The sequence below is a fragment of the Zingiber officinale genome, chromosome 2A (assembly GCF_018446385.1).
Source record: "Zingiber officinale cultivar Zhangliang chromosome 2A, Zo_v1.1, whole genome shotgun sequence".
Classification (NCBI taxonomy): domain Eukaryota; kingdom Viridiplantae; phylum Streptophyta; class Magnoliopsida; order Zingiberales; family Zingiberaceae; genus Zingiber; species Zingiber officinale.
In genome coordinates this window covers 31,116,112-31,138,233 of record NC_055988.1, presented here as the reverse complement: position 1 = coordinate 31,138,233, position 22,122 = coordinate 31,116,112, and the positions used below count along the sequence as shown (strand labels likewise).

Genomic DNA, 22,122 nt, shown 5'->3' with positions numbered 1-22,122 from the left:
ATGTTTAATTGACTAACTGTTAAACCTTAATCTAGCTCAAATGCAAATCAATGCTTAGATTTTAATCTAAATTGAAGATAAAATTAACCATATTACAAAACTTATAAGATTCCCTGATTGATAATTTAGAAAAAGGATGAGATGGATTTAGGTTTAAAATTAATTAATTAAAACTTAAACCTAATCCAACTTAATCTTTAAATCAAATCAAACCTAATTAAAATTTAAATCTGATCAAACTTAAATATCCAATGTCAAATATTTTGAAAATCAATCTTAAATATTTTTTAAAATTTAAACTTAAATATTTTAAAATTCAATCTTAAATATTATTAAAATTCAATCTTAAATATTAAATATTTTTAAAATGCAATCTTAAATATTTTTAAAATTCAAACTTAAATATCTTAAAATTAAATTTTATTTTTTTTTCAAAATTCAGGCTTAAATAATTTTTAAAATTTAAACTTAAATATTTTTTAAAATTCAATCTTAAATATTTTCAAAATTCAATCTTTAATATTTTGAAATCTAATATTAAATATTTTAAAAAATTTAATCTTAAATATTTTTCAAAATTCAATCTTAAATATTTTGAAATTCAATCTTAAATATTTTTTAAAATGTAATCTTAAATATTTTTTAAAATTTAATCTTAAATATTTTAAAATTCAATCTTAAATATTATGAAATTCAAAATTAAATCTTAAATATTTTTTGAAATTTAATCTTAAATATTTTGAAATTCAATCTTAAATATTTTTTAAAATTCAATCTTAAATTTTTTGAAATTTAATTTTAAATATTTTTCAATGTCAGAGATAATATTCTCAAACTCAAATTCAACTTCAAAATTAATTTAACTCTATCTCACACAATCTCATAAGCTGAACATATTTAATAAGGTGAGATGAAAAATAAGGAAAGTAGATGATATATCATTAAACTTATTTTTTACATGCTTAGACTCATTAATCAAGGCATTAATTAAATTACTTAAATTCACTGTGCTCTACAACCTAAACAATTTTTTTAAATTTTTTTTAGGGGGAGAAAAATAAGGGGCCAAAAATTAAATATTTTTAAAAATTAAGTATTTTCAAAAGTTAAGTTTTTTAAATAAAAAAAGAGGGGTTATATTTTAAAAAAAGATTTATAAGTTAAACTCTTTCAAAATTCATTACTTCTTCAAACTTAAAAAAAAACTCCTTAGTAAAAATTTTCTGATAAAAGGAGTTATATTTTTTCAAAGAGTATTTTTTTAGGTTAAGTATTTTGTTAAATATTTTTTAAAAAAGATTCTTTTTAGCTACACATTCTTCAAGAAAATTCTTTTAAAATTAAATAAGAAATTCTTTTCAAAACCAAACATTCAACTAAGTTTTTTTAAAAGAAGAAAAGCTAACTTTCTTTTTAAAAAAAATTAAGTGGTACTTTTCAGGAGAGCTTAAAGTTCAATTTTTTAAAGAAATTAATAGTTTTTTAAAATTAAGTACTATATTAGCTAACAACTTTTCTCCCTACTTGGTATTTTTTTTTGATATATGTCAAAGGGGCAGAGAAAGATTAAAAGTTAAGTTAAAGATAACTTAATAAATAAGTTTTTTCTCAAAAGATTGAGAGGCGAGTATTAAATTAAGGGGGGGCATTTTAAAAAATTTTCAAATTATTTTACTTATGCTCAAATTCCTTACTGATGTTATATTATTTGTTGTTATGCTTTACTTAACTTTGAATTACGTTGTCATAATAAAAAAAAGGGAGAGATTGTTGGTGTAGGAAACACTAGTTGATCAAATATAAGTTTTGATTATGAGAAAGGGTTCAAAGTTAAACTTTCTTGTTATCTAACAAGTTGAATTGAGTGTGTAGGAAAGTCCCAAGTGATCTTAGGTAAAGAAAAATCCTAGTTGAGACTTGGCAAGTGTAAAGTCCTAGTTAAGGTTATGTAATGAAGTCCTGGTCAGGGGAATTAGGAGAAATCCTAGGGTCGATGACGCTAGATGAAAGTCTTAGGGGTCGCGGACACTAGGCAAAAAACTAGACGAGTCGAGTATCGGACGCCCAGCATGAAGTCCTGATATTTCGGACACTAAACAAAAGTCTAGATGGTTTGGAGGACCGGTCTAGCAAAAGGTAATCTCTCATGAGAGGAGTAGGTGAGGACGCGTTTTCAAAGAGGGAATAGTAGGCGTCGGTCTAATCTAGAGTTTCAGCGAAACTCAAAGTCAGAATCGGACAGTCCAGAAGCTGTCAAAATTACTCTTTATGTATATATTGTTTATTGTTCCGACTATTTTTTATTAGAAAGACAAGTGATGAAAAAAGGTGGTTCGGGCGCCCAGACTCCGGGGGCCCGGAGTTGCTCCAGGCGCTCGAGAAGACTTCGGCAAAGCAGCAACCTCGGGCGGATGCCTGGCCAGACACTCGTGTGGTTCAGGCATCCGAAGTTGCTCCAAACTCCCATACGACCAAAATTTCATCGACACACGGAGCTAAAGCGCAATGACTAGCTAACTCATGTTAATGATCTAAGTGCCTGGACATGAATAAACTTTCGACGAAACTTCACCACGTCAGTATAGTCCCTACTTCCGAGACAGGATCTAGATACCTAGAGATAACTACAAAAAAGATTTCGACCAACAATTTAAAAATATCAATTGAAATATTTTCTGCTCCTATACGCTGCTTTTAAAAGGTCATGACTCGTGACACATTATTGACGGGCGCAATGGTTAGCCCATTCATTGCAACTACTCTATAGCTACAAGGGCTATTTGACCCGTGGCAAGCAATTGAGACAGACACCAGAGGATTTTATTTTATTTAGAAGGAAAAAATCAATTTTCTAATTTTGTGTTTTATGTAAAAAATTAATTATTAATTAAAATTGATGTATAAATTAATTTCAAATTCATCTTTTCTGTATGTTTACTTGTAGTAATTCATATGCAGCGGCCGGCGCCAAGGAAGGCAAATCCCGTTCAGTCTTTTCTAGTTAGCTAAATTCCGAAAACGCTGTCTCGGTCAGTACAGCTGATGGGTATACTTTGTCCTCTAACTTATATTATATTTATACGCTTCAAATAGTTGTATTTACTTTGGGAGTTCAATTTGGTTGGTTGGGAGTTTTTGGGAGTTCAAATTATCTTTTTTATAAAGTTTCAAATCTTTTAATTTTGTATAAAATACTAATTATTCTCTTAGGTAAATAACCTTTCGTCTAAAATTATTCTAGGAACGTTATAGCTAACTTGCAATGATATACATAAAAAGAAAAAAGAAATAAATTACGATGTACGATCAAACTGGTGGACAAGAATGTATTTCTCAAACGGGGAAATTTGTCATTATATACCACATGACTTGGATTCTTTTCCTTAAGGGAAATTGGGTGTTTTTATTTTTTACGAGCTACTTCCCTAGTGCCTGCCTATTTATGCAAACTCTCGCAATGGAATCCCCCGCACTAACTCGATTGAGATCGAGAGGAGAGCTGAGGAAATGGCAAGGTACGTGAAGGAACTCATCAGAGGGGGAAGCAGCAGGCTTTCCCTTCACCAGAAGGGAAACCCCTCCCTCTTCTCCACTCAACGAGCTGTGGATGCTGCCTCACCTCGGATCTACAAGGAAGCCTCACAGGTATGCAGCCCGACCCCTTTGATTTCTTTATTGTTCCACCGCTGGATTCACATTCTGGATAAACGATCTGAAATCTACTGTGGATAAAGTATCTTTGCTTTTTTAAGGTTGATTATTTACTATGTTTATTCCGCTGCCATTTTGAAGAAAGCTACAAAAGAACAGAAATTTATACCTATTCTTGACCCATGAGCTTTGATATCATATTAAATCTGTACCTAATTTGTGGTTTAATTTTGAGGGAAAGAAAGAGAGAGGAAAATGGTTGATTGCTTCAGCAAGCAATGAGCCTGTTCGTTTGAATCTAATTTTATCAAAGATGTAGTTGAGCGTGTTAGGAATTAGCACTCAATTTACATACTCATGGTGTGAAAAATTTGCTGAGCGCAGCTTATTGGGAGGACGCCACTTGTGTATCTAAACAAAGTATGTGAAGACTGCCATGCTCAGATTGCTGCCAAGCTGGAGTTTTTCCAACCTTCATTTAGTGTCAAGGATAGGTGTGTGTGTGTGTGAGATTGATGTTATTCCTCCATCTATAGACTCTATCTAGTAAATAAGAATCTTAGCATTTCTCAATTGTCTGTTTCTTCTTGTTTGTTTGTCTTCAGGCCGGCTGTGGCCATGATAGAAGATGCTGAGAAGAAGGGGCTGATAACTCCAGGAAAGGTAATATTCGAACATCTCCAAACTCCAATGGGAGCTTTGTTTTTGAGCTCCTTAATTTTCTCTTTCCTGAAAATTAAGGAGCTTGGCCCTTAATCTCTGTCTTATTTTTTTGGTGGGGGCCACAAAAACCCAAAAAATCTTCTCTGCATTGGAGATGATCTAATGCTTCCAAACAAGAAATGTATGGCTTTAGTGTCCACTTTACTTCATAAAGTATATATGGCTTTAGTGTCCACTTACTGCATATAAAGAAAAAGGCTCCGGTTTCCATCACATCTTTATTGTTCGGTGTTTGACTTCAAGGGTGTTTCCTTGTTAAAAATATGTATTCTTGTGCACATCTTTAAATTTAAAACTACCTATTCCATAGGCTTGTATCACAGCACCACCATTGTATCACAGCATAGTTTCCATCACAACAAAGTAAATCAGGGGCATCATATATCTTTCGCTTGAATTTATAGACTTGTCTGACCCAAGGGCGAATACACCAATATAGGCATCAATTTACATTCGGAATGCATTGCCACTTCTAGGACTGAACATTCATTCTCTGGCCCAAAACAAGTTAAACTCGACCAACAACAATAACAACAACAACTAAAGTTTTTATTCCACTAAATAGAGTTGGCAATATAAATCCTCCTATATAGTATTATCAGGCTCAATCCCTTATTATTTTCTCATCTATATTTAAATGAGTCTTATCCTGTTTTATGATTGTTAATCAAATCTTTTTTTTTTCTCAATTTTCCTCTATCCTATATATATTTGTCATAGTTTCACATCGTCTAACTGGTATTTTTATTAATGTCTAAGTATATATATCTATACCATCTTAAATACATCTCTCGAAGTTTTTATTCAATATGCGCATCCTCAACTTTATCTTTAATATTTTCGTTTCTTATATGCTCAACACTAAATCAAATGTTTATTCATTATTAAGGATTCTTGTTAATATTATAATTTCTTTAACTCTATGATTATGAATATCTAACGAGCTAGTATTGCATACCAGACCACACTGATTGAGCCCACATCTGGAAATATGGGTATTGGACTTTCCTTTGTGGCTGCACTAAAAGGCTACAAACTTGTGCTTACTATGCCATCATACACAAGCCTCGAGAGGAGGGTGGCCATGAGAGCTTTTGGTGCCAATTTAGTGCTCACTGATCCAACCAAAGGAATGGGAGGAACGGTGAAGAAAGCATATGATCTCATGGATTCTTATCCAGATGCCTTCATGCTTCAACAGTTTGAGAACCCTGCAAATGTCAAGGTATGTAAACTTCTTTTATAATTTTTCGATTTCTGTATCTTTGTAACACAACATAGTTTCCATTTTAGATCTTAATGATACAATGTATAGGTGGTATCAGTAACCAACTTTAAAATTTTACATAAACCTTTACAACTGAGGATAAATAATTTGATGTTCTACAGAGGGCAGAGGACATAATCTGCATACACTTAATTCACTATATACAAAGTATAAGTTTCCGATTAGTGTTATCTGACAAGGGTTCTGCAGGTACACTTTGAAACTACTGGCCCTGAGATATGGGAAGATACTCTTGGCCAAGTGGACATCTTTGTAATGGGAATTGGGAGTGGAGGCACTGTGACTGGTGTTGGGCAGTATCTAAAATCAAAGAGCCCTAATGCAAAGGTACTTCAAAATGGAATAATAAGCTTCTCCAACATTTTCTTTTGACCGTTGTGCCACTCAAAAATGCATTGAAAAATAAATCATCCTCAAATCATTGTAGATATATGGAGTTGAGCCTGCTGAATCAAACGTTCTTAATGGTGGCCAACCAGGTAGATGAAGCTTTCTTTCTCATAGCAATAGTTACTTTGGACTTTCTGTATAGTTAAGCCTTTAATCTATAGTTGTAATAATTCTCAATATTGCATCATCTAAGCTTGACAAATTCCTCCACAGGTCCTCATCTTATCACTGGCAATGGAGTTGGCTTCAAGCCCAAGATTTTGGACATGGATGTAATGGAAAAAGTTCTGGAGGTAAATTTTATTATTTGACACTTTACTGCAATCAATTAATCATATGCTACTCCAATGTAATCCTTTCGTTAACATCGAGCAGGTGAAAAGTGAGGATGCTGTAAAGATGGCTAGAGAATTAGCAAGAAAAGAAGGGCTTCTGGTAATCACCAAGCCTACTCATTCCAAATTTACATTCAAAATTTCTGATAGAATTTTTAAAGCAATAAGTGAGATCATTTTATTTTACATTGGAACGGAACCACTTCTATATCTATGTTTGTATGTTAAATGAAAAAAATATGTAAATTACTATGAATGTTTTACAGGTAGGGATATCCTCAGGAGCTAATACTGTTGCAGCACTTGAACTTGCAAGAATGCCAGAGAACAAGGGCAAACTTATTGTGGTATGTTTACTTCTGTAGTTTAATCATACCTTTTGGACCATGAGATGTGTAAGCTAGATTTGTTGCCCAGCAGCCGCAACTTTCTCATTTTAACTTAACACTGCATTCGGAAGTGATGACATTACTCGCTTGTGTTTTTTCGCAAACCTCAAAGATTACCTAATTTGATTTCTGCAATGCAGACTGTTCTTCCAAGCCTGGGGGAGAGGTACTTATCATCTGCCTTGTTTCAAGAATTAAGGGAAGAAGCAGAACAGATGCAACCTGTGTCAGTCGACTAGTTCGGGCTGCTTTTACCAACAACCACTACTCGTGAGTCACGGCCAGACCGATGAGCCAAATCGGTTAATTGTGTCACAAAAATATGGTGAAACTTTGTATTCTGTACTTCGGTTGTCTCCTTATGGTAATGGAAGTTTTTCTGATAACAACTTTCATTAAATCTATTTAATAAAAGTAGCAATAAACAAATAGTGTACCCAAAAGGAATTCAACCTTTTGAGCATAATATATGATTGAGTTTATCAAATAAATAGATCCTTTCAAAATTTTCATTTTAGAAGCAATTCAGCAGGTTAACTATAATAAAGAGTAAATTTTGGTAAAACAGGCCTTTCTAGGTGATTATTCTTAAAAGTGATCAACTTAGGTGACCTGTGTGCATATGATGCCGCGATAAGGTGTTTGAGGAATTCATAGAGTACCATGGTTCGAAATCCAACTAAGGCAAAGATAGACTTAATGGATTTTCAACTATGGAGGCCGACTGCTAGGTGGAATTGCCACGAGTGCTTTTGGATTTTACCTAGTGAGGGAAAGCCGCTCACCTCCAAGATTAATCGGGTTTGTAAGGGCTTGAGTACCTCGATTAACAAAAAAACAACGTAGGGAATATAAGTGGACAACCAAGACACAATGACAGAGTTAACCTTGGTGATCTATCCGGACTGTAGGCCTTGAGCTTCCATGCAAATGTCGTCATCTTGGGCTAGCCTCCTCTTTCTGTTGATGTCGACGCTATTACCCGGACTAGCCTCCTCTTTCCACTGATGCCGACCCAAGGTACTTTTCTCATTTTTTTCCCCCCTTCCTTCCATGTAAATCTCTTTCTCACCCTCATTGGACCCCGGGCTATAGCCCGAGTAGCCACTAAAGTGGCTCCTCCATTGCCTAGACAAGTGTAAGCAACTAGTTCTGATGATTCATTAAAATGTTACGTTATTACCCGGACTAGCCTCCTCTTTCTGTTGATGTCGATGCTATTACTCGGACTAGCCTCCTCTTTCCACTGATGCCGACCCAAGGTACTTTTCTCATTTTTTTCCCCCCTTCCTTCCATGTAAATCTCTTTCTCACCCTCATTGGACCCCGGGCTATAGCCCGAGTAGCCACTAAAGTGGCTCCTCCATTGCCTAGACAAGTGTAAGCAACTAGTTCTGATGATTCATTAAAATGTTACGTTATCTAATTATGTTGTGTATTATAATGTGAAATATGGTATGTTTTGTTGTCCTTACGTATTTACTTATTAATTAACATTTCTTTAATTGTGCTAAATAATTCTAATTGATTAATTAGTACATTTTTTTTATCTGTGGTAATCTGCTCAATATATGTAATATTATCTCCTACAATTAAGATTATTTTAGACATGTGATGCAAATTATGAATTAATTTTAATTAAAATTTCATATTCATATTAAATTTGATAACTTTCCTAATTTAGGTGTTACACTTTAAAAATTAACTTTAAATTTAATTCGAGTTGAGTTTCATATCTTTTAGGCTTTAAATAATAAAATTCTCTCTTTAATAATCTTTATGTGAGGATCATTTTATCTTAGCGAGATAGATAGTCACTTTTGCTACATCAATTTTGGTACAAATTCCTTTGTGATTTCGCGGTTCAATATTGATATTAGATTAATACAATATTGGAATTTATAAATTCCTTTGTCACCTATTTAATTAAAATATAATTAATACATTGTTGAAATTTATAAATTGCTAGAGGGAATTAATGATTTAAGCGCAACTTAATTAGTAAGTTATTTATGTTTAATTATTTTTCTCATAATGTTTTAAATATCATTATTCTTTAGAAGAAACCTTTAGCGAGTTATTTTTGTTTAATTATTTAATTTAATTGACGCCCATAAAAAAAACATCCATACCTACTGTAATTATTACATGTTAATTTTTATCATTGTCGTTCATGGCATAATATTCGCATTATTAATTTGTCACATTGATTTCCTTTAAGCACCATCACTTACCAATATTAAATAGAAGGATGGAGTCAAAAAAATTTCATATTGAGGAGAGGATGAAAGATGTGTGTTTATATTGAGGAAAGGGACTGTCATGTCGTTGCCCACCATTCATCCCTTATTAGTTGTCCATTTCTATACCCCTGCACATTACAAAAAAAAAATATCATGATTTAGGGACGAAATTTTTTTATCTCAAATCTATAACAAATTTTGTGATGAAAAAAGAAATCGTCGCAATTTGGTAACAGAAAATATTTTATCGTAAAATTCATTGGCAATTAACAATGAAATTCGTTATTCATCATAAAATTTGCGACGAATAATCTTTTCGTTATAAATTTTACATTGAAAATGATATTCAATGCAAATTTTACAATGAATTTATAATTCATCGCAAAAGTTTGGAAAATATATATAATTGATATCAATTCTACACCAAATCCAAGGATTCATTGTAGATTGTTAAAAAAAATAAACATAAAAATACATTATCGTTAATTCATGTTAAAAAAATTACTTATCTCAATATTTTAGGTTAAATTGATATTTGAAGGAACTTATATAATCAGGAGATTTATACAAACTCATAGGAACTGATTTTATGTCATTCTGAGCTCTTTAGGTCTCTTAAGCAGTTTTAAACATATTTATATTTTTTTTATTTTCAATTCTATGAAGAATCTATGAATTCGTCGTAGAATTTTGGACGAATCCTAGGATTCATCGCATGTAGCAATGAATTGATGAATCCATGGATTCGTTCCAAAATTGGGAAAAAAATAAATGTGTCCAAAACTCACACATGGTCCTAAAGAGTTCGGAATGATATAAAACTAGTTTATATATATTCGTATATCTCTTGATTATAAAAATACCCTTTAACATAAATTTGACCAAATATATTATTATGAGTGATTTTTATGACATGAATGTATCCGAAAAATCTAATTTATGTTAAAAAATTACTGATTAAATATATTGGATTAAATTAATATTTAATATATTTATATAATCAAGATATTTATAAAAATTCATAGGAATTAATTTTATATCATTCTGAGCTTTCTAAGTCCCTCAACTAGTTTCCGATACATTTATATATTTTTTTATTATTTTTAATTCTGTGATAAATCCTAGGATTCATCACCCATTCTGCGACAAATCCATGGATTCTTCGCAAAATTTAAAATAAAAAAATTATAAATGTGTCTAAAATTGGTTGTCGAACCTAGAGAGTTCAGAATAATATGCAACTAGCTCCTATGTATTTGTCTAGTTTTCCTGATTATATAAATGACTTCAAATATCAATTTGATCTTATATAATTTTTTCATAGCTAAGACAATTAGTGAGATTTTAATCGACTGATGGCTCAGTAAAAATACTAAAAAGAGTTATTGATTGAACATGTTATAGTGATTTTGATGTTAAAAAATTACTACTCTCAATATATTGGATAAAATTGATATTTGTGGGCATTTATGTAATCGGGAGAACTAGACGAACACATAAAGACTAGTTTCATATTATTTGAGCTCTCTGGCTCCCTCAACCGGTTTTAGACATGTGTGTGTGTTTGTATGTGTGTGTGTATGTGATGTGAGCCCACAAGTATATGAGTGTCATCAAGGAATAAAAAAATATCAATTCCACAAGAACTGTTGATTAAATACTAACTAACTTTATACAGTGAATTATCTAGACAAACGAGGCTCATGAATGCAAGAAGAGAAAGAGAAAGGAAGAGAGGAGAGAGAGGGAGAGAGAGAGTAAAGAGAGGGAATGAGCGTAGGTGAGTAAAGGATGATAGATTCTAGTATTTTGATTTTGTTATGATTCTAGTTAATGTCCATATGCATTGTTCATCTACCTAATTCCATGCTTACACACGTGTAAGAATTCTAACTAAAGTCTGACACAACCCCTGCTCAAGTTGCATTGAAGAGTTTACTCAAGTTCTAATTCCATTAAGTAAAGAAGCAACTCTAGAAAGTCCGGTTAAAGGGATACCCTTGGTCACAGGGCCCCTCGATCATACAATCACTAGAGTTATCCAATTTACTCCCTAATGATAGATTAATGCAATTAAGTAGAAAAAGGAACCTCAAAAGTCTGGTTAAAGGGATACCCTCTATCACAGGGGCCCCCGGTCATACAATCGCTAGATTACACAAGTTAGTTTCTAACATTAATTGGAAAAAACTCCTAAAACTCTAATTAATCTCCCTAGTAGAGAATTGATCTCCATTTCAAAGAAACATCGTAGAAATTAAGAGATACCTCCTGTCACAATGTCCCATAGTCTTACAATCCAAGGCTCTTCCTCTACACGGTGATCAAAAACTCTGCATCTAAATGTATTGATCTTACACACATTTTGTCAAACACATGCAAGGTACAACACATATAGAACATGATATAAACACTTCATTGAATAATAAAATAAGCAAGTACATAGTTCGTATATCAACATCGCATCACAAATACTCTATACATACTAAGAATCGAAGGATCTACTCCATAGAGAAAGAAATACTACCAAAAGACAAGAAGTAAAGCAATCTACAAATCAAACATAAAGAGAAGAGAAGAGAAGGCTTATTCATGTAGCATCAGTCTTCTTGGATGCAATCCTTGCTCCGGAGGTGGAAGGATCAGTGAAAATGGAAGATCTAGGGCTCCCCCAAGGGGGAGAACCCTTCGCCAAGAAATGGGGGCGACCCCTAAGCTAAAGATGAGTGAAAAAGCAAAGAAAACCTCTTTTATAGCATTAGGCATTGCCCCTACAAAATTCCACATGGCCGTGTGGATTCCACATGGCCAAGGTCTCCTTCATCTCTAGAAATTCCACACGGCCGTGTGGATACACACAGCCGTGTGTTAAGGTTGTGTGACTTTTGTAGAGCCTTTTATCATATTTTGACATGGTATTCTCGAGTTTAAGTTTTCATCAAAGTTGTAGTTCTTGAAGTTAGCTACATTTTTGTATAAAGATCAGCCCAAAACTCCAACCGACCAAAAAGTTATGACCTTTTTACTTTTAGTGTGTAGTGTAGAAAATGTAGAATTTGACACGGCCATGTGTCAAGGCCGTGTGAATCTTGTATAACCTATTAGCAAATATAAACGTGGTTTTCTCTAGTTGAAGTTTTCATCAAAGTTGTAGATCTTGAAGTTATCTACATTTTGATATAAAGAATAGCCTAAAACTCTAACCGACCAAAAAGTTATGGCCATTTTACTTTTAGTCTATAGTATTGAAAACTCTAGAAATTCCACACGGCCATGTGAAATCACATGGCCGTTGCCTACTTCTTCTTAGTTCATTGACATGGCCTTGCAGATTCCACATGGCTTGGGTATTTTAGAGGCTCTAGACTCCATTTTAGCTCCGTTTTCTGTCAAATTTTTTCCGTAGGAATATGCACGAGTCAAGGAACATGGCTAGAGCATATTCCATGATTAAATCTCCAATTGGAAGGTCTTTTGGAAGCCTTTCTCTTCATGTATGTTTTGTGTGAGCATGTTCCTTCCTTTGACTTCACGTTTTAAGGCTTTTTACTCTATTTTTGCTCTAAAAATAAGTCCTATCAGTCAAAATAAGTAAAGAGTAGATTTTCGAACAAAAGGAGTGGAAATATGATAGTATAATGAAATAGAGTACAATAAACATAGATTATGCAAATTATGCTCATGAAATACAAGTAGATGTACGTTAAAGTATGTTAAAAAGCCTATATAATCTACATACATCAGTGTGTGTGTGGTGAGTGGCTACCATCATAGAATATGAAGATGAAGTTTTGCCGATCCGGGCACCTAGACTTGTCCGGGCGCCCAGACCGTCTAGGTTCCCTCGCCAGCCACTCGGGCGTTCCCTCTGTTGGTTGCTACTCAGAATATCGTACTGGTTCCCCTGTACAAAAATTTTGTATAAGTCCTGAACCTTTCCTAACAACCTATTATGTTTTTTAGAAATTAAATTTGGAATCGCAAATAGAACTTAACATTATTGATTCCAAATTCAACTTATCTATTCTTAGAGGTTTAGACTTGGATCGCAAACGATACTTAACATTATTAATCCAAATCCACCTATGTTACAAATTTGATTAAATATTTATTTTAGAGATCGGCTTCCAGGTTAAACATGGCGAGACACTAGGCCTTCTTGGGTATGAGATCATCCACCACTTCCTAGACAAAGTCTTTCAATGAAATTCAATATTTAATCTCCTTATAGTAACCCTAGGTTTAACCATTAAGAACAATCGAATTACAAGATCGAAAAACAAAAGAAACACAAAATCGAAACATAAATTCGATAGCCTAGAATCATTAGCCTCTTGTGTTTGGTATTTCAAGATCTAAACAAAAGAATAAACTAGTTATGATGCGGAAACTAATAACTAGTTATACCTTTTGTAGCTTATAGACCTCACGATCTTCTATCGTATTCCTCTTCTTATCTCGGACGTCGTGTGGGCGACGATCTACCGAGACGAGAATCCACCCAAGCCTCCTTCTTCTCCTTGCAAGTTTCAGCCACCAACAATCTCCTTGAGATGAAGAACTTTGGCCACCAACCAAGCTCCAAGGGATGCTAAAAAACAAAGCCTCCTTTCTCTACTTCTTCTCCAAGCTAAATCTAGCCACCAACCAAGCTCCAAGGGATTGATGCCGCCAGCCACAAAAGAAGAAGAAAAGGGGGAGAGGAAGGATGAGGGCCGACCACCACTAAGGAAGAGAGGAGAGGAATAATAGATGTGGTTGTAAGGTGAGGCACCTCTACCCTCTCTTTTATATTCCTTGGTCTTGGCAAATAAGGAAAGTTTTAAACATAATTAAAACTTCCTTATTTTCCTTGCCAATGGCTAATAAGGAAAATTTAATTAAAATTTCCTCTTAACCCATCTTGTGGCCGACCCCTACAAGTCTTCCAAACAAGGAAAGTTTTAAACACAAAATTAAAACTTCCTAAGTTGTTTACGGAAATTTTTAAAATAAAAATTTCTCTTTTAAAATTCCCTTCATGGTTGGTTATAAAAGGAAACTTTTATAAATTAAAATCTCTCTATTAAAACATGTGGATGATTACAAAAAGGAAAGTTTTCTCCAAAATTAAAATCTTCCTTTTAACTACAAATAAGGAAAGATATCTAACCTTTCTCTTAATCCTTTGTAGAAACTATAAAAGGAAAAATTTAATTTTAAAACTCTCTTTTAAATCATGGCTTCCACATAAGGAAAGATTTTAAAATTAAAATCCCTTTTATTTTTATTTTGGTCGGCCACCTTCTTGGGCTCCAAGCTAGGGCCGACCACCTACTTGAACCCATCTCTCCTTGGTTTGACCGGTCCTAGCTTGGGCTCCAAGCTAGGCTTGGCCAGCCACCTTAAGGTGGGTAGGAAGTTGGGTTTAGGTGAGTATAATACTTTATAAATAAGAGGCTACGACAGGGACCGAGAGGAGGAATTGGTTTTGGTCTCCTGATGAACTTGAGTTTCTCGTGTTCACCCCGAACACCCAACTCAAGTTCATCAATAATAACTCATACCACTAAAGAGTTATTATTGAACTACCGCACCAATCTCATATTACTATATGGGCTCCTTCTTATCATGAGTGTGTTATGTTGGATCGAGATCACGCTAGAGGGGGGGGGGGTGAATAGCGTGTGTGGCTATTTCGTTCGATTCGTAAAACTATCGGAGTAATTAAGCAACGGAATGAAACAAAGTAAGCACACAGAGACAAGAGGATTTTTACTTCGTTCGGAGCCTTGATCGACTCCTACTCGAAGGCCCGCGATCCTTGATCGCTTCCGGTGGGCAACAACTATAAGCTCGTTAAAAGATTACAATAAAGAGTACAAATAAAGACTATCAAAAATTATACCGACAACAAGAAATGCTAATTCTGAAGCTTCAGGTCGTCGGGCACTTGTAGTAGAACTTCGGAGCGTCTTTTGGAGCAGCGTGTTGATGAAGGATCACTTAGAATTCGTTATATCTAGAAGCTGCACCTCAACCCTCCTTTTATATGTGGTTCCGGGCGCCTGGATCCCTTCCGGGCGCCTGGAGTGTGACGTGGCCAACCAACCAGGATGCTCCACGTGGCGAAGTCGCGCAGGGGATAAAATTTGGTCCCGGGCGCTCGGACCTCCGGGCGCTCGGACCTCCGGGCGCCCGGATCCATCCCGGGCGCCCGGACAGCCTTTTTCCAGTAGGTTCCTCACCTGCAAACAAAGGTTAGTCCGAGCAAAATACCCTGCAAGACAATGTTAGAATATGATAAAACACAGTAAGTAATAATTGACAGTCTTCGGACTGTCCGAGCCTGACTTTGGATTTCCAACCGGAAACCCTAGGCCGACCCGACGCCTACTGTTCCCTCTTCGGGGAACGCGTCCTCACCTACTCCACTCAGGAGATTTACCTGTTGCCAGTTGATCCTCCAGATCGACTGGACTTTTTCTTAGCACTCGATGCTTCTGGACTTTCTGCTGGACATCCGCTTCCCCGGCTAGTCCAGTCTTTCACCTGGTTCGCGACACCAGGACTTTTCACCTAGGGTTACCACCCCCTAGGACTTTTGCCTGAAGCCATCAACCTGCCAAGACTTTACTCATAGGGTTACCACCCCCTATGACCTAGGGTTACCGCCCCCTAGGGTTTTCCCTTTGCCTAACCGCAGCTAGGACTTTCCTGAAACCCTCAAGCAGACTTGTTAGACTAAAAAACATCTTTAACTTTGAATTCTTTTGCCGTTATCAAAACACGAGTTCGATCGTCGGATACTTCACACACCCACAATCTCCCCCTTTTTGATTATGGCAACACGAATTCGAAGTTAAGTAAACAAGCAAATAGATAGTCGTTTTAAGCACAGGCAAAATTTGCTAAGTATAGCTGAACAATGTAACTAAAGTAAATTTTGCCCTATATACTCCCCCTTAATTTTTAACTTCTTGAATTTTATGTTTACATTTTTGCTACTCAAATTTTGCCCTATATACTCCCCCTTAACTTTGACTCCCCCTTAATTTTTAACTTCTTGAATTTTATGTTTACATTTTTGCTACTCTCCCCCTTTGCCATAACTCAAAAAAATAGGCAATGTATAAAGAGTTGAACATGATTAAAGTTAGCAATATTCAACAGAGTTTGAAAGTTAAGGTCAATTGGAAATTAAGTTTTTAGGACCAGATTATTCATTTAAGTTCAGTTGATCCTTAAGTCCAAGCACAAGTCATGTTTATATATTAGGTATCAGAGCCATAGTGAACAAAACATTCTTGAAAATGAAATTGAGTATCTTTTGCCAACTGTCTAACCTTTAGTTACTTGCTGATTGTCTATAGGACAATAGCTTTTACTAGGTTAGTCAAGTTAAGTTATTTAGGTCCAGATAGACTTGACTAGAGCTGGAGAACTTTAACTTGATTAATGTTTATTGCATATTTAACGCCCAGACTCATATTGATGCACAGATATAAGCATTCTTGAGTCCAGGCTATACCCTATGCATCTCACGCCATTCTATGTTTTTCAATCACAATCAAGGTAAACCTAGGTGTTTTGTGAGATGCTCTGGCTTAATTCTAGGGGAACATGATATCTAGAGGGGGTCCTAGACTAAATCCAACTTTTGAAAGTCTAGTAAAATTGGAGGTTTGAAAACTGTTTTTTCTAGAAGTTATAAAAAAAATGTGACTAAAAAGACTAATTTATTAGATTAAGGTATAGTCAATCAGGCCTGAAGTGAAAGCGTCCACTAGACTAAAAATTCGACATAGATGAAAGAGTCATAATAGAGCTGCTACAAGCTGTACTAAAGTCATAATAGAGCAACAGTAGGAGCTACTGAGATGATGAGGGAGGTGGTCTGGAAACCAGCGTCCGGAGTAGTGTCAAGATCTCAGTGTGACGAGCCCGATCGTCCTCTCGTAGATCTCGGCGCAAGTCGGAGAGCTCCTGTCGTACGTCTCGTCGTAAGTCGGAGACCTCCTGTCGAACCTCTCGTCGAAGATCGGAGACCTCTCGTCGCATGGACTGATGAAACTCGGAGTTCTCGTGCTGGAGACTCGACATAGCCCTCTCAAGTCCGGAAACTCGATCAGCGAGAGTGCGGGGAACTAGATGTGGTGCTCGAGGTGGTGGTGGGACAGGAGCAGCCTCCTCAGGAAATAGTGCCAACATGAACTCATCATGCTCTGCCTCCTCCGCCTACTGGTGCTGTGCCCCCCTACGCCAGGACATGGTACCCTCATCGTCGATATGGATATTTGCTAGGGAAAAGTTCCTAGCTCCTATGATGTCAAACTCGGTCATGTAGCGGATGTCACCTCTGGTGACATCAATGTGTAATGAGGACATGTAAGCTGTCAGAATATGACAATAAGGCATATGTACTCGTCTGCTGGTCACGAATCCAGCTGCATAAATAATAGTGGAAAAGATGTGAAGACTGATGTCTATGTCTAACCTCTGACACAAGGCATATAGCAGGAAGGAGTGAAATGGACGCATCACCGCAATGTCATGAGTGGTTAGCGGTAGAATACAAAGTACTAGAACCCTATAAAGGGCGTAGTCCTGAATTCTAAGGTTAAGTGACCTAAACTGGGTCTCAGTGGGATCACGCTGGTCCTCAAAGAAGAACGAATAGATCGTATCGAGGGTAATATGTGAGTAGGGATCTCCAAAAGGTAGCTCCCTAGGAGGATAGCATAAAAAGGTGCATGGTGACTCTCGTAGTCCTAGAAACTCACGAATGGTGGTGGGAGATAATGTGATATCAGTGCCAGCTGCCCTAGTGGTATAAGAGTAGTCGTCTACTTTCACTAGGTTGTTGTAAAATTCGGCACATAAACTTATGTTTACTGCGCTGGTGCACTCAACTAGGTTTCGCAGCCTATAGTGGTTTATAGTCTCGGAGACTGGAATACAGGAGCGTAAAAAGAACGATCTGTCTATACATTTGGTTCTAATGGCCATGTAATTTGTTGACATAAACTTAATCCTAAGTTCGTCGGTGGGAAACCTAGGGTCAATGCTAGGGGTAGAGGGCCCAGCACCAGATTTAGTACACTTCCTAAATTTGAAACTAATATTATACTCAGGAAAAGAGACAGAAGAAATTATAAAAAAAATGAATTTTAGGAAGGGATAGAAATTTTACCGAGGAGCCATTGTTAGAAATTTTAGAACTGACGACCTCGGTTGAGTCACGGCTTTGTATCAACCACGAAAAAAAAAATTTTAATTTTTGAAAGTCTTCGCAGGGAAGCTGAGAAGAAGCTTAAGGAAGACTTGGGTGCAAGGGTAGGGGGCGCCTACTGCCCCCTATATATAAGGGAGTCCGGGCGCCCGGACGTGTTCCAGGCGCCCGGGGTCGTGTGAGGCGGGGCGCCCGGGATCGCTGCGGGCGCCCGGGGTCTGAATACCGGGGGCGCCCGCCCCCAATTTTTGACTTTGGTATTTAATTATTATTTTTATTTTATTCTTAATGCAAGTATAATTAAGGATGCTTAAATAAACTTGATTCTTAACCATCTTTAAATTCAAATTTTAAAATTTATTTTGAAAAGATTTTTTAAATAATTTTGAAATTGATTTTGAAAACATTTTTAAATAATTTTGATAAAATCAAACATTTTTAAATAATTTTGAAATTGATTTTGAAAATATTTTTTAAATAATTTTGAATTTGATTTTGAAATAATTTTGAAAAGATTTTTTAAATAATTTTGAAAAGATTTTTTAAATAATTTTGAAATTAAGTTTGAAAAGATTTTTTAAATAATTTTGAAAAGATTTTTAAATAATTTTGAATTTGATTTTGAAAAGATTTTTAAATAATTTTGAAGTTGATTTTGAAAAGATTTTTTAAATAATTTTGAAATTAAGTTTGAAAATATTTTTTAAATAATTTTGAAATTGATTTTGAAATTAATTTTGAATTTGATTTTGAAAAGATTTTTTAAAAAATTTTGAAAAGATTTTTAAATAATTTTGAAATTGATTTTGAAAAGATTTTTTTAAATAATTTTGAAGTTAATTTTGAAAAGATTTTTAAATAATTTTGAAGTTAATTTTGAAAAGATTTTTTAAATAATTTTGAAATTAAGTTTGAAAAGATTTTTAAATAATTTTGAAATTGATTTTGAAAAGATTTTTGAAATTAATTTTGAATTTGATTTTGAAAATATTTTTAAATAATTTTGAATTTAATTTTGAAAAGATTTTTTAAAAAATTTTGAAAAGATTTTTAAATAATTTTGAAATTGATTTTGAAAAGATTTTTTAAAATAATTTTGAAGTTAATTTTGAAAAGATTTTAAAATAATTTTAAAGTTAATTTTGAAAAGATTTTTAAATAATTTTGAAATTGATTTTGAAAAGATTTTTAAATAATTTTGAAATTGATTTTGAAAAGATTTTTTAAATGATTTTGAAATTGATTTTGAAAAGATTTTTAAATGATTTTGAATTTGATTTTGAAAGGATTTTATTTCTTAGTCATCTCACCTGATCTAAATTGTCAATCAGGGAATCCTATAATTGATGTGAGATGATTTATTGTTGAATTCAAGGGTCTGGTTTAACTTTGTGTTAGGTTCAGATTTAGCTTTGGGTTCAACAAGTAAGCATTCTTTGGATAAACTTCTGGGCTATGGTGAGTCACAAGGAACTCATTAAAGTAACCATGCCTTTGAGGTCTTCCAAATAGTCCTACCCATTGAACTTAATATAAATCCTTGGTCTAACTAGTTAGGATCCATTTAAGGGTAGCTTCGGTCAGTTTTACTTGGCCAAATGTACCAGGTCGAAGCCATATCTTCCTAGACATGCGATGCCCAAGTTTCCCTAACGTACTATCATCCAAAAATTTCACCAGTACTGTGGTTCAGGTTAAACTTATCCTTTTTAATCTATCCTTAATTACCCTACCGGGTAGTCTATTCTTGTTTTACCCATTCTGGGTAGATTAGGTTCAGTTGCCCTGTCGGGTAGTTTAGTTGGAGGTGCCAGTTAGTTTGGATCCTCCATGTATTTTAAATTCGAATTTAGAATTTAGATTTTGTAATTTGAGTTTTGAATTTGTAATTTAATTTAGAATTTAAATTCGAATTTAGAATTTAGATTTTGTAGATCGTTTCCATATTAGTTTTCCCTGGATCATGGCCTCGATACGGTCTGTCGAGGTAGTATATTTGATCCTTCGGAACCCAATATTGGCCAAGTCCAACTTGATTGATCAATTTGGACTTGGGGACTCATGCTTGGACTGATTTGCTATTTTGCTTTATTAATGATAAATAAGATCTATATTTCTTTTTACTTTTATATCCCAATCCAGTTTTGTTGTAGACGGCTCTTTGTGTCCCAAGAATTAGATCCAAATTCTTGGAGCCCAGAGAGAACTTTTCTAAAGTAATTTTTAAATCTTTTAACTGATTTTTCAGATATGAATTTTCTTTCTGAAGTTGTTGTACTTGAGTTGAGTCTTCAATTTGAACTTGATCAGGTAAAGATTTTGAGTTAGTTACTTCTTTAAGAGTGGTTACTTCTTTTAAAAGTGACTTAATTTTCAAATTTGACTTGGCTAATTTGCGAAGTAAATAATTGACTAAATTATTAAGTCTAGGAATACTTACAGCGGAGTCTGGCCCTTCGGAAACGGATGCGGATCCATGGCTTTGCTCGGAGTCGGCTTCTGACTCGCTCTCGGATTCGATGATCTGGTCCCGGGCCATCAATGCGAGTAAACTCGTTTGGTCGAGTTCGTCGTCTTCGTCCTCCGAAGAAGATTCGTCCCAGGTTGCCTTTAGTGCCTTCTTTCTTCTTTGCTTCTTGGCTTCCTTTTGATTGGGGCAGTTGACTTTTATATGCCCCTTCTGGTTGCACCCGTAGCAAGTGACTTCGTACTTTGCCTTTGAGTTCTGTTGAGCCTCCTTTGATTGAACTGCCTTCTTTAGATCTTTCTTGTTGAAGCCCTTCTTCTTCTTGTAGAGCTTCTTTACAAGATTCACAAACTTGCTGGCCAGTTCATCTTCTGAATCTTCTGAATTGGGTTCGTCTTCTGATTCTGATTCAACTTTTCGCCGTCCTCTTGGTTCCCGTGTTCGACTCGTTCCTGCAATCAAAGCAATACCTTTCTCGGATGGCAGTGTATTAGTTTGTTCATGGAGTTCAAATTCGCTAAATAACTCGTCTAATTTTAAGGATGACAAATCCTTAGAGACTTTGTAGGCATCTACCATTGATGCCCACAATGAACTCCTAGGAAATGAGTTAAGTGCATACCTTATTATATCTCTGTTTTCTACCTTCTGCCCGATTCCATGTAGAGAATTCAGGATATCTTGAATTCGGGCGTGCAAAGAGAGTGCCGTCTCACCTTCCTGCATTTTTAAATTGTATAGTTTATTTAGTAACAAATCACGCTTACTTACCTTGGTTTCCGCAGTGCCTTCGTGAAGTTCAATCAGTTTCTCCCATAGTTCCTTTGCGGAGGAGAATGGATCGACTCTGTTGAGCTCTTCTTTGGTAAGGCCGCATTGGATTGTGCAGGTGGCTTTGGCGTCGGCTTCCACCTTTTTGATAAAAGCTGGCTCCCAGTCCTCACAGGATGTAGGCTTACCGTCTGTACCAGTTGGTAGTTGTAGTCCTGTTTTGACGATCATCCAGGTGTCGAACTGGATCTTTAGATAAATTTCCATTCGCCCCTTCCAATATCCGAAGTCTTCTCCGGAAAATAATGGGGGACGAACGGTGCTAAATCCTTCTTGTTGGGCCATTTAGATCTACAAAAAAAACAGAAACAACAAGATCTATTCCAAGACTAAGTCTTGGATTAGTAGTGTGGGAGGAAGAAAAAAAATAACAGGCTCAAGTGGTATTGACCAGCTTTGAGCAGAAAATCGATTCGTAAAAAGAAATTAGAATATAGCTATGAGGCTAAATTCTAATTGACTCCGAACAAAACCACAAAAAAAAATTATCTCGAATAGTGGTTGCACTGATTCAAGACGACCCCGCTCTGATACCAATTGTTGGATCGAGATCACGCTAGAGGGGGGGGGGGGGGGGGAATAGCGTGCGTGGCT

General features: G+C 35.2%; 1 protein-coding gene across 1 annotated transcript; it reads left to right on the top strand.

The window, feature by feature from the left end:
• The first annotated feature begins 3,393 nt into the window (after positions 1 to 3,393).
• On the top strand, positions 3,394 to 7,201 carry LOC122041004 (L-3-cyanoalanine synthase 2, mitochondrial-like). The gene is made up of 10 exons (XM_042600523.1): positions 3,394 to 3,645; positions 4,036 to 4,145; positions 4,257 to 4,314; positions 5,336 to 5,599; positions 5,852 to 5,989; positions 6,090 to 6,141; positions 6,266 to 6,345; positions 6,428 to 6,487; positions 6,654 to 6,734; positions 6,917 to 7,201. Exons 1-10 carry the CDS (start codon positions 3,508 to 3,510, stop codon positions 7,013 to 7,015), a joined length of 1,080 nt encoding a protein of 359 aa, XP_042456457.1. The 5' UTR covers positions 3,394 to 3,507; the 3' UTR covers positions 7,016 to 7,201.
• Positions 7,202 to 22,122: the final 14,921 nt, after the last annotated feature.

Bases quoted from the DNA above. Each gene is read 5' to 3' on its own strand.
- LOC122041004 (XM_042600523.1), top strand. From the start codon at position 3,508: ATGGCAAGGTACGTGAAGGAACTCATCAGAGGGGGAAGCAGCAGGCTT. The intron at 6,346-6,427 runs GTAAATTTTATT...AACATCGAGCAG, and splicing joins TAATGGAAAAAGTTCTGGAG to GTGAAAAGTGAGGATGCTGT. The intron at 6,735-6,916 runs GTATGTTTACTT...TCTGCAATGCAG, and splicing joins ACAAGGGCAAACTTATTGTG to ACTGTTCTTCCAAGCCTGGG.